The sequence below is a fragment of the Podarcis melisellensis genome (assembly GCF_964234715.1).
Source record: "Podarcis melisellensis genome assembly, chromosome: 4".
Classification (NCBI taxonomy): Eukaryota; Metazoa; Chordata; class Lepidosauria; order Squamata; family Lacertidae; genus Podarcis; species Podarcis melisellensis.
This window is the reverse complement of record NC_138531.1, coordinates 48,824,393-48,839,377: the sequence shown is the minus strand read 5'-3', so window position 1 is coordinate 48,839,377 and position 14,985 is coordinate 48,824,393. Positions and strand designations below refer to the sequence as shown.

The 14,985-nt window shown below is 43.0% G+C and overlaps 2 protein-coding genes across 4 annotated transcripts in view; one reads left to right on the top strand and one right to left on the bottom strand.

The window, feature by feature from the left end:
* Nucleotides 1-2,093: 2,093 nt before the first annotated feature.
* Nucleotides 2,094-11,761, top strand: GATD3 (glutamine amidotransferase class 1 domain containing 3; the record flags this gene model as incomplete). Of its 2 annotated transcripts, XM_081908072.1 has the most annotated exons (7): nt 2,108-2,295; nt 3,437-3,489; nt 3,720-3,833; nt 4,223-4,342; nt 6,398-6,490; nt 7,647-7,797; nt 10,363-11,761. In XM_081908072.1, the coding sequence occupies exons 1-7, from the start codon at nt 2,182-2,184 to the stop codon at nt 10,486-10,488; spliced, it is 771 nt and encodes a 256-aa protein (XP_081764198.1). In that variant the 5' UTR covers nt 2,108-2,181. The 2 variants fall into 2 exon arrangements, with proteins under 2 accessions (XP_081764197.1, XP_081764198.1); XM_081908071.1 differs by lacking the exons at nt 7,647-7,797; nt 10,363-11,761 and adding an exon at nt 7,162-7,393 and having other exon boundaries at nt 2,094-2,295.
* The window catches only part of ICOSLG (inducible T cell costimulator ligand), a 20,016-nt gene continuing 15,622 nt past the window's right edge, over nt 10,592-14,985 (bottom strand). For both annotated transcript variants that reach the window (XM_081908070.1, XM_081908068.1), the window contains 2 exons: nt 13,302-13,384; nt 10,592-10,732 (listed from right to left, as the gene is read on the bottom strand). The gene's annotated coding sequence lies outside the window, so the exon portion shown is untranslated. The remainder of the gene's footprint in view (nt 10,733-13,301; nt 13,385-14,985) is intronic.

Below are 14,985 nucleotides of genomic sequence, written 5' to 3'. Positions count from 1 at the left end.
TGCCACTGGAAGAAAACATAGACTTCTGGCATGCATGGAAGTAGTGGAATGCGAGTGGGGATAGATCCTAGCCATGGCTGGATTGGATTGATCTTTATTACGGCCATTGGCCCGTCACACAACAGTTTCCCATACCACCATAATGTACTTGAACCTCCAAATTTAAAACCGCCAAAACTTACAAAAAAACCCAAACAGACAAGAACCAAAGCAAAACAAAAACAAAAGACCAACATCATACATTACAACAAATTTGTAACATAAACATCGCCCTCCCCTCATAAATTAATAGAAGACATCAATGGTGATATCACCTAATTACATGGCCATGGCTTTTTCCCTGGCTTTAGGGTAAACGTGCAAAAGTGCTGCAGTCATATTGCAAATGGTCCATTGACCTTTAGCACAATTTTATTGATATAAAATTCTACTATTAGATGTCTATGGGGAAAAGACGAATACTAGGACTGGTGGGATGTGAGATCAACTGAATTAATATCTAGGCAAATATTTCTTACGAAGCAGCTTATTGTATGTCCCAAATAACTCTGGCTGACAATTTCTAGAAACCGGCCATGCACAAGTGATTCCAGCTATTCATAATCCATGATGTATTCTCAGATATCAAAATGAGAATATGGTTTAGTAATAAAGGCATGTTCATAGCTTCACAGGTTGTCTGGAGTGCATTAAGGCATGTAGTTACTTTTATGAAGTACTAGAAAATTACCCTGACTCAAATGTGGAAAAGTGTTGTATGTAATAAGGTGGTCTCCTACGTTAAACAACAGCAAATGCTCAGCTGTTGTAGCCTGAATGTGAATCGTGTATCACAGGATAAAGTGAACAATGTTCTTTCCAAATGGTATTTTGGTGTTATTAGTTGATTGCTAGGATTTTATCTAGGTGTAGGGAGTGTGGAATATTTATTTTTATTGATCTCTATATCATCGTTCACGAAACAATTCCATTGTTTTTCAAAGAAAAAGTACAGTAAGAACAGTCATACGAAACAGCAGATAGAAATAGCTGCATATTTTAACTTCAGTAGGTTTTTCAAACCTTTCTCCTGGGCAGGTTATTGTGGGCAGAGTTGTTTCTTTAGCTACTTGGATCCTAAGCCACATAGCACGTTAAATGTCAGCACCAGCACTTGGAATCGTGCTTGGAAACAGGTGACATTGGTGAACTGGATGAGAACTGGGGGAAATGATGGAGCAGTTATTCCACTATGACATGTCTTATACCACATATTTAACCTTGACTATAGGATGCAGCAACAATGCCAACTGGGTGGGTGTAGATTTAGTGAGCGGTTGTTCACATCTCAACATTTAAAAGGGTCATATGAAATGGACTTGTTGAATGAAAGAACAAATGAGTTATTAGGTGTTGAGTTTTCTGTACCCATTGAGGCTGTTGGCTCCCAAGAAAGACTTTGCTGAAATGTATTTTTCTTAGATTACTATGTGATACCCACCTTTCCCCCTTTTGGGGGGGGGCAGATCTTTCCCCACTCCTCCTCTCCCTTAACTGAAAGGGGCCATTTGGTTTAAAGGGAAATGTTTTTCAATGCCTGAATCAAAACCCAGCATTTTAGTGGTTGATTTTACTACATTGTTGTAAAATAGTTTTGCTAAACAATACGCAAACATGGTTCCTTTGCCAATTTTGTCGCCCAAATTCCTTCAGGCCAAGTGTTGGTGCTTGGGCATGTCCAGTTGATAGAGTTGTCAAGCCACCCACTCTTTTGCAACGTTGTTTGAGTGTGTGCAAGTTCTCTTTCTAAGTTGGAGCTTTGGGGAAATGCGTTCAAAATATAAAAGCAAAATACGATGAGGAATTTACAACAGATAACGTTAACTAATCTGTATAAAACTGCCGCCCCCTCCGTTGCCTGAGCCTGGTTGGCCGACTGAGAGCGCCGGCCGCGCCTGCCAGCCCGAGCCAGTTCGCCCAGTGACCTACTCAGTCAGACCCTCCTAACGAGCTCAGCCCTCTGACGTCACCGGCGCGCGAGGCCTCCTTGCCGGAGGGTGGCGCTGCTGCGCTCCTCCCGGGCCCATGCCGCGCTCGCACTGACGCCGGTGCAACGGGCTAAGCGCTCCGGTGTCGCCGTGTATATAACCCCCTCCCCATTCGTTCCGCGGCTCGTTCCCTTCGAAGCGAAGTGGTGCGGGGATGTTGGCCGCCAGGTTAGCGGGTTGTAGGCCGCCCCTCTCGGTGCTGAGGGGGCTCCCGGCCGCGGGGTTTCATTGCTCGGTGCAGCGTCTCCGCGGGGCCAGAGTCGCTGTGGTGAGTCCGGCTGCCAGCCGAGCGTGAGCGGATGAGCTACTTCTTTCCCATTGCTCCCTAAGGGGCGGCGGCTTCTCCTGCTCCTGCTCCTCCACAAGCGAGAGAGCTTCGTGGAAAATTACTGCCACCTTTCCCTGCCACCCCCTCGGCGGCTGTGCCGCACGCAGGCAGAAATGCAACAGGTTGAGCGCGGCAGCTGCAGCCCTGGGCAAACCTGCACGGGCTGCCCTGCCGCCTCCTGCATTGCTGTTAATGAAGGCACGGGGGAAAGGCCGCCAAGGAAAAAGAGATGGCGGAGGGGAAAGTTGGCGTCCTTGGAAGGGAGGCAGTCGGTCGGGGTCGAGCTGCAGCTCCGAGAACTGCAGCCCTTCTCTCGCGCGCTTCAGGAATGCTGGTATTGCCCCAAACAGATACCTCGTTTGGTTTCGCTTCCTTTCTGCTGCCTTTCTTTGGCTCTTACCGTAATTCTGCTCAATTCCCTAGTCCCTACACGTAAAATTATTACAGCTCAGAAATTATTAATTCGCTGTGTTCAGTTGTGTCGAGAATTGCGGCCGCAGATAAGTACAGTAATGGCTTTCTTTGTTTATAGTTATATTTTATAGCTCACGCCCCCTTCCATTCCGTGTTCATTCTGAAATATACAACAATATCCAGGCTCATAAAAACCACATCCAGGCTCATAAAGACTTACTAGAGCTGCAGTGAAAAGTGGAGTGGAGAGTAACAGTTCAGACTTCTGTTATGATTTCATGTAAGGGTCCCAAGTGAAGCATTTGGCACATATGGGGGAATTTGGAGAACGTTGCAGACAGTTGAGCATTAGCAAAACTTCTCTGCCTTAGTCAGTGACTGATTTTGAGGGGGGGGGGAAGAGGTTTTCGGGAAGGAAATCTTAATACAATTTTCTATTGTTCCCTTGGAGTTTAGATAGTCTATAGAAACAAAGAGTTCTTATGTGGGGCCTTCAGGAGTAACACTTCATCCATGAAAGCTTATGCTGCAGTGAGGAAAGCATATGAACAGAGTCACTCTGGAAATAATGAACCGGGTTGGACAAGAAACTACTGTTCCCTCTGTGTATGTGAACTGGGAAGAGAAATGTGATGTTGAAATCACTAGGCTGATTTTCTTTTTGCAGGTCTTATCAGGATGTGGTGTTTATGATGGTACTGAAATCCATGAAGCCTCAGCGTAAGTGTATTTGTGTAATCATTGGGTCTCCAAATGATCAACAGTTAAATCGATTGATAAACAGTCCAATTACGCAGGCAGTATTTCTTTGTTAGATAGCTTCTCCTTGAGTATTTTGAAGAGTCATACCCTATCCCCCCCCAATAGTTTCTACCAAGATATGAAGTAAATTTCAGTTTAATGTTTTGCTTATTTTGCTACTTCATCTCCTATATCTATGTATTTTGTAGGATATTGGTCCATTTGAGCCGTGAAGGAGCCAGTGTTCAGATGTATGCCCCAGATATTTCTCAGATGCACGTTATCGATCATAGCAAAGGACAGCCAGCTGAGGGTGAATCAAGGTAAGAACAAATTTTAAGACAAGCTACATGAATATATCTAGATTTATATTTATCCAGTGCACACATATACACATACATCTATTGATACTCTGTGGGAAGCTGGCTACCCTCACTATTTGAGTTGGTCTCATCTAAACCTCAGTTTTTTAGATTGTCTCTCCCACCCAGTTATATGTAAATAGTGTTCCCAGTATTCGGATCACAGTTCTGTATATTGCCCTCAAACCATTTGAGTATGACTATACTTTGTTAAATACTTTACCAATAAGTTCAGTAACTTTAAATTATCAATCTCAGGCTGTTCTTTCCTGGGGTCCTTTAATAGCAGTGCTCCTTATATGTCTATGTAGTCAACTTCTGCTCTTCACTTTATACCACTTTTCTTTAAGAAATGTCTTAGCAGAATCGGCAAGGATCGCTCGTGGTAAAATTGCAGATTTGGCTAAACTTACTGCAAAGGATCATGATGCTGTGATATTTCCTGGAGGCTTCGGTGCAGCCAAAAATCTGTGAGTTCTGAATTTATACGCTATTGCAATTGTTAAATTCCAGATAATTAGCCACTCTTAAGAGATGCTGTAGGAAAGTTATAGTTCATTAAGAAATACAATTTTCCAGATGCGTTCGTTCAGGCTTGTTTCCTAAGGACAAATATTTTCATTGTTGTGTGTTTGTTGATGCCCCAGAAAAATACACATACCATTTTTACAGCCAAATCAAGCCCCAGTCCAATGTTGAAAAACAGAATCAAGAGTTTTCTTTTTAAAAATGCCTTAAGTTTTATGTTACATTGTATGGAAATCTTGATGCTGAAACTATTAAAGATAAAATTATAAACTATTTTAATGTGCCATTTTATGTTTGTGAGCCACTCAGATAACTATGTTAAATGTACAATATATACAGATTGGTATAAGTACAATAATTATTAAGAAGTAATAATTATTCTTCCTGGTGGTGTTTTCTTGGCATGCTGCAATTTATGTTTAAGGGCCACTGAAATCAGTGGAACTGCATGATGGATTGCAGCTGCAGGCAGTTGTTGAAGACTGAAACAATCTGTTACTTATTTGCATGCCTGTTTTCCCTTGGGGGGGAGTCAAAATATTTTAAAGAGGTCTTTTAAGGCTGAGTCTGTGGATCACTAATGGAATAAGAAAATAAACAAGGAAGCTTTATTGCATTATTGCTGCTTGAGAGGAATATGTTTTCAAGCTGGCTTGGCAGCATCGGTGCTAGAATGGTTCTCATGTATTACAGAAACAGTACTGATGCCTTGTTTAACTTTTGCTTGGGAATTTTTTTTAGTGCTTCATCTTTGTATCTGTTCTGCATTTAAGCAATCCAACTCCCCCCCCCCCCCCGTATATAAACTCACCCACTGAGTTTAAACTTGACTTTCTTTACTAGCAGTCAATAGACTATTAAAATATTTTTTAACAATTGAAAATTACACTTGATAAAATTAATAAAAATACATGTTGACACAGATGAAAAACGCAGACTTAAAATACTAAACTATCAGGCAATCTTAAAGAGGTCCAATAAGGATAGCTGTATTCAAAAACTTTGCCACTTGCTCTGTGACTAATTGATTGGAACCTTGGAGCAAAATGATTATAAAAGACTCAGAGGAGCAACCAGGGAGGGAACTACATAAAGTCTGAAGGAAGGAGTGCTTCCTTCTCTTGGCTGTTATCCAGCTGTTCATCTGCCAAAGAAATTGAGCAGCACAAATCTGAGAACCAAATTTCAAACTGCTCTGTGGTGGGCCATTATGTACACTCATAGAAAGAAGTTTGTGTTTACTTAATTGCCCAGTCAGCTCTGTGAGTCACTGCACGCAAATGCATCGGCAGGACAGGTGATTTAAACTTCATATGATGGCTGTGCATGTATACCAAGGTGGCAAACCTCCTCCCCCCCCCCCCCGATATTGCTGGACTACAGCTCCCATCATACCTCACTATTGACCATGCTGGCTGGGGCTGATAGGAGCTGGAGTTGAATAGCACTCCAGGGGCCATAGGTTAGCCACCTCTGGTTCACACCAACACTAAAACAGATACAAAAAATATAGCTTGTATGTAGTGTTCCTGAGGAGGGAGTGGCCATATTTATTGCCCTCTTTCCTCAGTAGTGAAGCAGAGGAGTGTATTGGCTTCTGTATGGCAATAAGGCAGAGGATATAAATTGCTTTTGTGAATAAATAATTCCTGTCTCCAGCCCTATTTTTTCAGTAGGGTTGAAGGGAGGAATCTTGGAGGCTGCCTTATATAGAGTCAGAGCATTGTCCACACTGACTCGTAGCAGACCTCCAGAATTTAAGAATGGAGAGGTTCCTAGCCTTATCTAGAGATGCTGGGGATTGCACCTGCAGCTTCCTGCATGCAAATATGATGTTCTACCAGTGAGGTAGGGCAGAAGTTGAAAGGAAATGGGGAGTGCTCTCTTTCTTTGAGTAGTTTAAATTGCATTTCAAGAGACAGGGAAGGGCCTTTTACTTATTTTAAGCGTGGTGTACTTCTGGGAATGTAAAATTACAATTTCATTCTTGTGTTAAGGTCTACGTTTGCAGTGGATGGAAAAGACTGTAAAGTGAATGGAGAAGTTGAACGTGTGCTAAAGGATTTCAACAAAGCTGGGAAACCCATTGGGTGTGTAAGTTATAAGATGGGAGTATTTGTTCATATTGTATGAAACACTACCGACCTGCCTTCAGCCCACCAGCCACAAATGTTTTGGCTGGCTGACTGCCTGGCACAACAAGGTTGTCAAGCATTGGCAGTCCACACAGTAGGTGATGGTTAGCTGCTTTCGGCCTAATGGATCACAAGTTGGGCAGGGCCTATTCAGCTGATCAGCCGAATGAGGAGCCCTGATGGGCCAGGCATCCCATTTCCCACAGTGGCAGCATTTGGAAATCCCACAAGCAGGACATGGCTCAAAAGGTGTGCTGGTTTCTGTACCTGTACAGCACACCAATGCTCCCCAGTCCAGTGTCAATCCTTTCTCTCTACCTCTTCTTTCCTTCAGACATTGTAGCAACACACTTTTGTTTGAGGTCCCTGTTCTCACCTCCTGTCCTCCTTCCTTCTGCCTCCAGGCCTTCTTCAAATTTGTGTTTCTTACCTTTCACACTCCTTGTCACTTCTTCTGTTTTTCTGAACTGCTAAGAGCCCACAACCTTTCCAGTTTAAGGCCCCCTATGAGCTTTCCCAGCAACCAGATTTTATCTTCCACCTCTCTTACAGAACAGGAACAGCCAGCATAGAATTTCTAATGATTTCTCTCTGTGTTTTTTTCCTTTCCTTTTCTTATGGAGAAGCATTCTGGGCAGCTGCCACAAGGAACAGAAAAGCGTCATGGGATGGAACTGCCTAACACTTTCTCCTCTGGGTGTTTTTCCACTCAAGTGTGTCCTCCCCCTGTTATCAGCTGTGTGTGAGGAAACAGCTGGAGAAGGCATAATTTTGAGAGGTGAAAAGGTTCAGCAATCCTGTCCCTGGACTATTGCCTCTCCCAAGGGCTGTTCCTTTTTTAAAAAAGCTGCATTTTAGAAGTCTAAAGTTACCTTATTCCTTTTAGGATTTTGTTGAGATTATTTTCCACCCTCGCCTTCTTTTCCTGGTTCTGTTGGACTGAAATTACCATTGCTGTGTAATGATTAATAAGGATTTTACTCAGTTTAGTATCTTTTTTATTTTTGAGGGTGTGCCAAATGTTTATAAGCAAAGGAACAGGGAGGTGTAAATACAATAAATCCTCAATGGAGGAACCTAAGTGAAGGTTTTTTGTCCACCTTTTTTTCAGTCTGTGCTGCATTTCACCCGTTTTGGCTGCAAAGGTTCTTCCTGGTACTGAAGTCACTGTGGGACATGAAGAAGAAGAAGGTGGTAAGTGGCCTTACGCTGGAACTGCTGGAGCCATTAAAGCACTGGGTGGAAAACACCATATTAAAGAAGTAACAATATCCTTTTTTGCTGGATGAAGGCTGAATTTAAGTGTCTTTTCCTCTCCCCTCCCCACACCCCCTGCTACTCCCAAAGAGCCACATGTTTGGAAGCAAGTTGCACTGAAACCAGTAACAAGGTTTTCTTTCTCCTTAAGTGTATATGGGTTTAGGAGGTTAAGTGTGATAAGACATCAGAGGTGTACATTTTTGTACAGAATTGAAGAGCTTTTGGGAAAGCATTCTGTGATATATTTGGATTAGCTGATAAACTGCATGACCATCTTCCTTGGGTTTCTAAAACCCTGATAATTAGTTATGATATAGCACAATACTAACCATGTCTGCTCAGAAGTAAGCCTTAATGAATTTAGTGGGTCTTAATCCCAGGAAAGTAGGGTTAGGATTTCAGCCTTAGTATGTTCAATTTGGAAGTAGGATAACATTTGCTTTAGGAAAATCATTAAACTTTTAATCTAAATTCTAACATAAGAGACTGTTTTAAATGTGAATACCAGATGTCCTGGTCTACACTTCCTACCATCCCAGACTATTGGCTGTGCCAGTTAGTGCTGTTTGGAGTCCCAACAGTATCTTGAGATCCACAAGTTGCTCAGCACTGTTCTATACAGTTCCTGAACATATGTTAGATCACATTCTCAGTTACAGTGTTAGTCTTTTGATTTTTTTTAAAAAAATTCTTGAAACAAATTTGTAAACCCAGGAAAAGCTTTCTAGCAATGTAACTGGCCTCATTCCAATGTAATACTAAATTATGGCTTAGGGTTAAATAAGTGAGCCTCAGGCTCACACACTGTTCCCTGGCACAGCTACAAGGAACATTTTGGAAGCTCTCTGGGTTCTAAATAACTATGCTATCCATGCATGGAGCAGGCATCCCACTTGGAAAGTTATGACCTAATGTGAAGGAGGCAGGAAGAGCCATGTGACTTTGGGAACGGGGCTAGTTAATATTAACGCTAGTCAGACATAATGTGATTAGTTAAAAACTAAGCAGCTTCTGATCTCCTTGTGACTGTGCCACATGGCTCACCCAGGTTTGTTCCTGAATGAAGCCACCAAGTTTATAGTAAAGAGCTGAGTCTGCTGTCCCTTTAATCATTCTGTCCTTCATCCTAAAGTTATGCAAAGTCACGCAATACTAACAAAGTAAATTTGAATTTTAACTATGATAAATGCAACATTATTTTTCAGTCATCACATTTTGCATGGCTGCATCTATGTTTTTCAAGACATGAATAACAAAATGAGTAGTCACATAAAAGTGATAAGAAAGTGCCACTTTGTAGTTGAATTTCATGCAGAAATTGATCGTAAGCTCAGGGATTCCCAAATGGTGTGCAGGACTCATCTTAGCTACCAGGTTATTAAGTGGAGTCAGAGTGACACACAAGGTTGAGAGATCGCTTCCTTGACTTTAGGTGTTTGCTAACGGTGTGGTTAGTTTCTTGACAGGCACCTAACATTTAGGTTGCTGTCATTACATATACCGTATTTTTCGCACTATAAGACGCACTTTTCCCCCTCCAAAAATGAAGGGGAAATGTGTGTACGTCCTATGGTGCGAATGCAGGATTTCGCTGAAGCCTGGAGAGCGAGAGGGGTCGGTGTGCACTGACCCCTCTCACTCTCCAGGCTTCAGGGGAGCCCCACCGCCAGCCCCACAAGCTCGGGGGACAGCGGGGAGGAGGAACGCCGCCATCCCGCTGTCCCCCGACTTGGTTAGAAGGCTGGCGGGGGGAGAAGCCTGCTCCTCCCCGTCGTCAGCCCCGCAAACTCGGGGGACAGCGGGAGAGGCGCAGCGCGCCCTTCCCGCTGTCCCCCAACTTGGCTAGAAGGCTGGTGGCGGGGGGGGGGGGGAGAAGCCTGCTCTTCCCCGTCGCCAGCCCCGCAAACTCGGGAGACAGCGGGAGAGGCGGAACGCCGCCATCCCCCGACTTGGTTAGAAGGCTGGCGGGGGGGAGAAGCCTGCTCCTCCCCGTCACCAGCCCCGCAACCTCGGGGGGCAGCGCGCCCTTCCCGCTGTCCCCCGACTTGGTTAGAAGGCTGGTGGGGGGGGAGAAGCCTGCTCCTCCCTGTCGCCAGACCCGCAAACTCGGGAGAGGCGGAATGCCGCCATCCCGCTGTCCCCCGACTTGGTTAGAAGGCTGGCGGGGGGGGGGGGGAGAAGCCTGCTCCTCCCCATCGCCAGCCCCGCAAACTCGGGGGACAGCGGGAGAGGCAGCGGGACATGGTTTGGAGGCTGGCGGAGGGCTTCCTCCTCCCCCAGCCCCGCAAGCTCCCAGAGCGATGCCAAAGGTGCGCGCAGCTTCGGCATGGCTCTGGGTCCCATTCTGGGGGAGTGGGAAGCTCACCCCAGCCCCGTGCCTGGGGGAGGGAAATAATTCCCCCCCCTTTATTCCCCCCCCCAAATCTAGGTGCGTCCTATGGACCGGTGCGTCCTATAGTGCGAAAAATACGGTAATTATATACAGGTTTGTGAGGCAGAAAGGCATATTCCTGTTTATTCTGTCACTTGGCTTAGTCCCTGTGTTTTCCTTAACTGTCTTCTATGAGGCCCATGTGGACGCAAACCACAAGGTTGTAACTACCCCAGCCTTTATGTGTGAAACAGAATTGCATCACATTTATGATGGCATTGGAGCCATGGTAAAAAATGTGTTGAAGCTTACAGGCAAATGAAGTGGATACCCATAATATCAGTGACAATAACTTTAGGAAGTATGGTCCTTATAACGCCGACCTAGCACAGGAGATGCCTCTAAGAATGCTTACGATTGTATTGGAATGGCGTGTGTAATTTTCAGCACTGAAGAAGCTCAAGCCGGTTGAATCATGAATCCCCTCCGTATTTCAGCAACAGTCTTCACATCGTCTTACAGTGTATCTGACAACTTACTCTGGAGATGGTCACTGCTTAACAAATCTGAATTCATAATGGAATAATAAAAACAATTACATCATAACCTCTCCAATCGCTTATCAAGCCTTTTCAGAGACTATTCTAATTGCATAAAATATGTTTCCAAATAAATTCCTACCTTCTGAAAATGTATACCTGAACATTGAGTTCTGAAACTGGGGGAGAAAACTACTAAAGAAACCACAAAATAAAAAGGATTTGTTTAAGTTATATAATATAAAATAAATAAATGTCCTCTGTTTTGTTGGAATGAATCCATGGTTTATTTTATCACAGCTAGATGAAGTTAACAAGTACGTTAGCTGTAAATCATAATTTGACAGCCAAATATCTTGTCTAATGATTAATTGGACTGATTACTGTGGAAACAGAAGATGTCTCCTATTGTACATTTTGTTTTTACCCTGCCATAACCAACATCTCGCTCAATCGTATCTGGTGTGGTACTACTGCCTTAATTTTTTTTTTCTCCTTGAAGGAAACATTTTTTCCAGCTGATTTCAGTCACATCATGGTTTTAAATTTCTCTGATTTGTTTAGCTTTTTTGTATTCCCACCAACAAGTTCAGCAACCAGTGGGAGCCATCAGTTTGCTGATCATAAAGTTCCATTAACGATTAATATTCCCACTCCAAACATGATGCCCTGACCACAATTAAATAAGCATTCCACCGTTATTTTCTGTGGCAGGTCATTATCCTTACTCATGAGTAAGTTAAGTCCTAGCCTCCTATTTGGGAGAGGTTCCAGCTGTCATTTCAAGACAGCAGTAGCTCTGCTGGGAAAGGACTCCTAAGTTTTATGTGTTTTCAACAAATTGGCATCTTTCATCTGCAGAAGAAGTAAGCAACATTTGTTGCTGTGTCTGTTAGGTAATAGTTAAACATGTCACAGGAAATAGTGAGCTCACTTTCCTTTGTTAATATCCAGTTCAAGCACTCATCAAAGCAGTTCCACGCATTATTGCATAAATGTGCTCTAAGTTTGTATACTGTATTACCCCACTCCTGTATTAAACGTATGTGTGGGCAACATCTCCGTTCCTTCATGTATCTAGGGAGTGTTACCCACTGAGGTTGTGTGTCATGTGCATATGGTAGACATGAACAACGTCCACACTTGACAAGTTTGTTGTGGATAACACTGGTATGCAAACAGTTTCGCATAATATGCGAAGTTGCCCTCAATAATTACATCCACAAGATGGTGCAAATGGCTCCATTCTAAGAAAATTATTCTTATTAGACTAGGGATGGATTTCTAGAGTCCCACTGTGGCATAGAGGAATTTCCTGCACTGAGGCACCTGATCCTATACTTCTGAAATATCCACAATCAAGCAATTTATTGGTTTTATGTGGATAAACTCTTCACTAGTTCAGCTGCTTATGCCACAACTTGGCACTGTTCCCATACAGGATATTATAATTTGTCTGGAAAGGAAATTTTTACAGAATGGGACTTGCCCATGTGCATTGCATGGACGAACTTTTGGCAAACTGGCTTAAGAGAATTTTCTGGGGATTTCCATGCTTTAAAGTCAGATACTGGCTGGTAAGCAGGTAGACCTTGCACACTGTGCCACTGTATATACACATGGACAGAGTCCAAATCAAGGAGACCAGTATCTCCAAAGTAGAATATCATGTTTAAACTCCTCTTACATACACGTACGTGATGCATCTTAGAAAATAGTTGGTGGCTGCAGCAGCTACATCATGACCTAGTTAGAACGGGCTTTTCAGTCACCATTACATACATGTACAATGTGCTACTTAGGCAGAAAAGTTCCACCCATGGCATCTCCACTTAAAAGGCTCAGGTAGCAGGTGATGGGGAAAACCTGAGACCCTAGAGCAGCTGTTGCCAGTTGGAACAGGCAATACTGGGCTAGATGGATAAATAGCTTCCTCTGGTTCTGTGAATCTTAAGAACATGAATGCAATCATCTCTGGTTATATATGATTCTCACTGATGCTGAGCAGCTTACACAGCTTTTTTTTTTAAAAAAACCACATAACTTGCTGGGGTCAATTTCTCTTTCCTCAAACCAGTTACAGTGGAACCTCAGCAACCAAACGCCTTGGGAGCCGAACATTCCAGCTCATGGATGAACAAAAACCAGAAGCAGTTGTTCCGGTTTTTGAACGTTCTTTGGAAGCTGAATGCCCGGCACTGCTTCCAGGGCTTCTGATTGGCTGCAGGAAACTGCTGCAGCCAATCAGAAGCCACACCTTGGTTCCTGAACTGTTTCGGGAATCGAACAGACTCTCGGAATGGATTAAGTTTGGGAACCAAGGTTCCACTGTATAACCCTTGAGAAATCAGATCTAGCCTAGGCATGGTCTCATTCAGTGTAACATAACATGATTGGGTGTGCGGTAAGTGCCCTGAAATTATTAAAGTTTGGTATTGGGAAAGTACCTGGAGAGTCTGAAGGCTAGTGTGCACACCTCTCATGAACCAAACCATCCGCAGCAAAATATACTCAGAATTCTTCTGCAATCACCACTGCCCCAAACTCACAGTATCTTTAGCTACAAAGTCAAAACCAAAGGTTGGTGCTTACTTACTCAGAAATTAGGTTACTCTGCCCTGTTGGGATGCACTGTCAAGTAGCCTCTCTCCGAAGATGTTGTTTAGGAGTCTTGACAACCTGTCACCACAAGTAAGTAGTCAAATGTATCTTATTCCATATTATCTGGACATAGTCAAGTAAGTAGCTTATGTCACTGAGGTTCTACATGGTGGTGGTGGGGAAAGCCAAAGCCCTTTTCTTACTGTAATTCATTTTCAACAACAATTGCTTCAATTTTGATAGCACATACTGATTAGCTCAAACCATATGACAATAGTCTACTCCTACTTAACATTGCAGATTAGAATTGGCAAAAGGCCAAAAATACTATAGAGCTTCTTAACAAATCAAGAGTTTTATGTTGTTATTGTTATTAGCCTTTCTTGGCATAAGCTTAAACAATAAAATCAAGCTAGCCACCACTGAATAAATTGAGCAACTTTAGATGTAACTTTAAAGATCTTTGCTAAATACGTAACCCTGTTACTGCAGGGTTGGCTGAGTCGAGACCTTCCAGGTGAAGCTGGACTACCATCATTGGCCTTTTGGGGCTGGGGCTGATGGGAGTCTAATAATATCTGAAACACAGTAGGTTCTCCCCATCCTTGCATTATGGTAATAGCAGTGTACTTATTTGGAAATTAGTCCCACTATGTTCAATCTGTTATGTTTTTTCTCAGGTTAAGTGCACAGAACACTACACTACTAAACACAAATATCTCCCCATAACAGCTAAAATATTGTAAAGTCAGTGCATGGGAGCACAGCTGTAGGGGCAAGTTAGTACCAATACTAAAGATGTTTCCTCATTAGAACCTGTGGGAAAGTTATGGCGCCCAAGAAATATGACAGGTAAAATGATGCCCACTAGTACCTGCAAATCTTTAACTGAAGCTGCACACTTGATTGTACACTTTACAACCCATCAACCATTTGGGGGTCTGTGCAAAAAAGATGGTGAGGGGGCTGTAAAATGTCTTTATATTGAAAACGCTTCTGGTACTCTAAACTATGAAGGATATCACCTGGTGCACTACCAGGACTCTCCCCAAGTTGCAACTTGCAAGTGGAATTTTCAGAACATTTTTGTTAAACGTATGTGCTAATAATAGGTTACTCCTGGCATCTCATGACCTAATTTTTTTAACACAGATTTCCTCTCTGCTGAGGAATATGATAGTTCCCTTTTACAAAGGGAAATCAAATTCTGTTTCCTTAGTGTCATTTACACTGGTGGGAGTAAAACCAGTTCCTCTCTTGGCACCCTACTCCAAATTCCCTTTGCTTCCCCCTCGGAGTTTCCTTCTCATTATTGCAAAGATTCCCCTTTTGCATAAAAATAAGACCATCTACCTCAAATGGTATGGTATCTTTCTTTAAAAGAACAGGGAAGAAATGTCTCATTGATTTATTAACTTTAGCATTTAAGAAAATTGATAGCAAATTATTCTGCAGAAGACAGAATTTAATTTAACCTTTTTGTGTACAGTGGTACCTCGGGTTAAGAACTTAATTCATTCTGGAGGTCTGTTCTTTACCTGATACTGTTCTTAACCTGAAGCACCACTAGCTAATGGGGCCTCCTGCCGCCGCAGCACCATTTCTGTTCTCATCCTGAAGCAAAGTTCTTAACCCGAGGTACTATTTCTGGGTTAGCAGAGTCTGTAACCTGAAGCGTC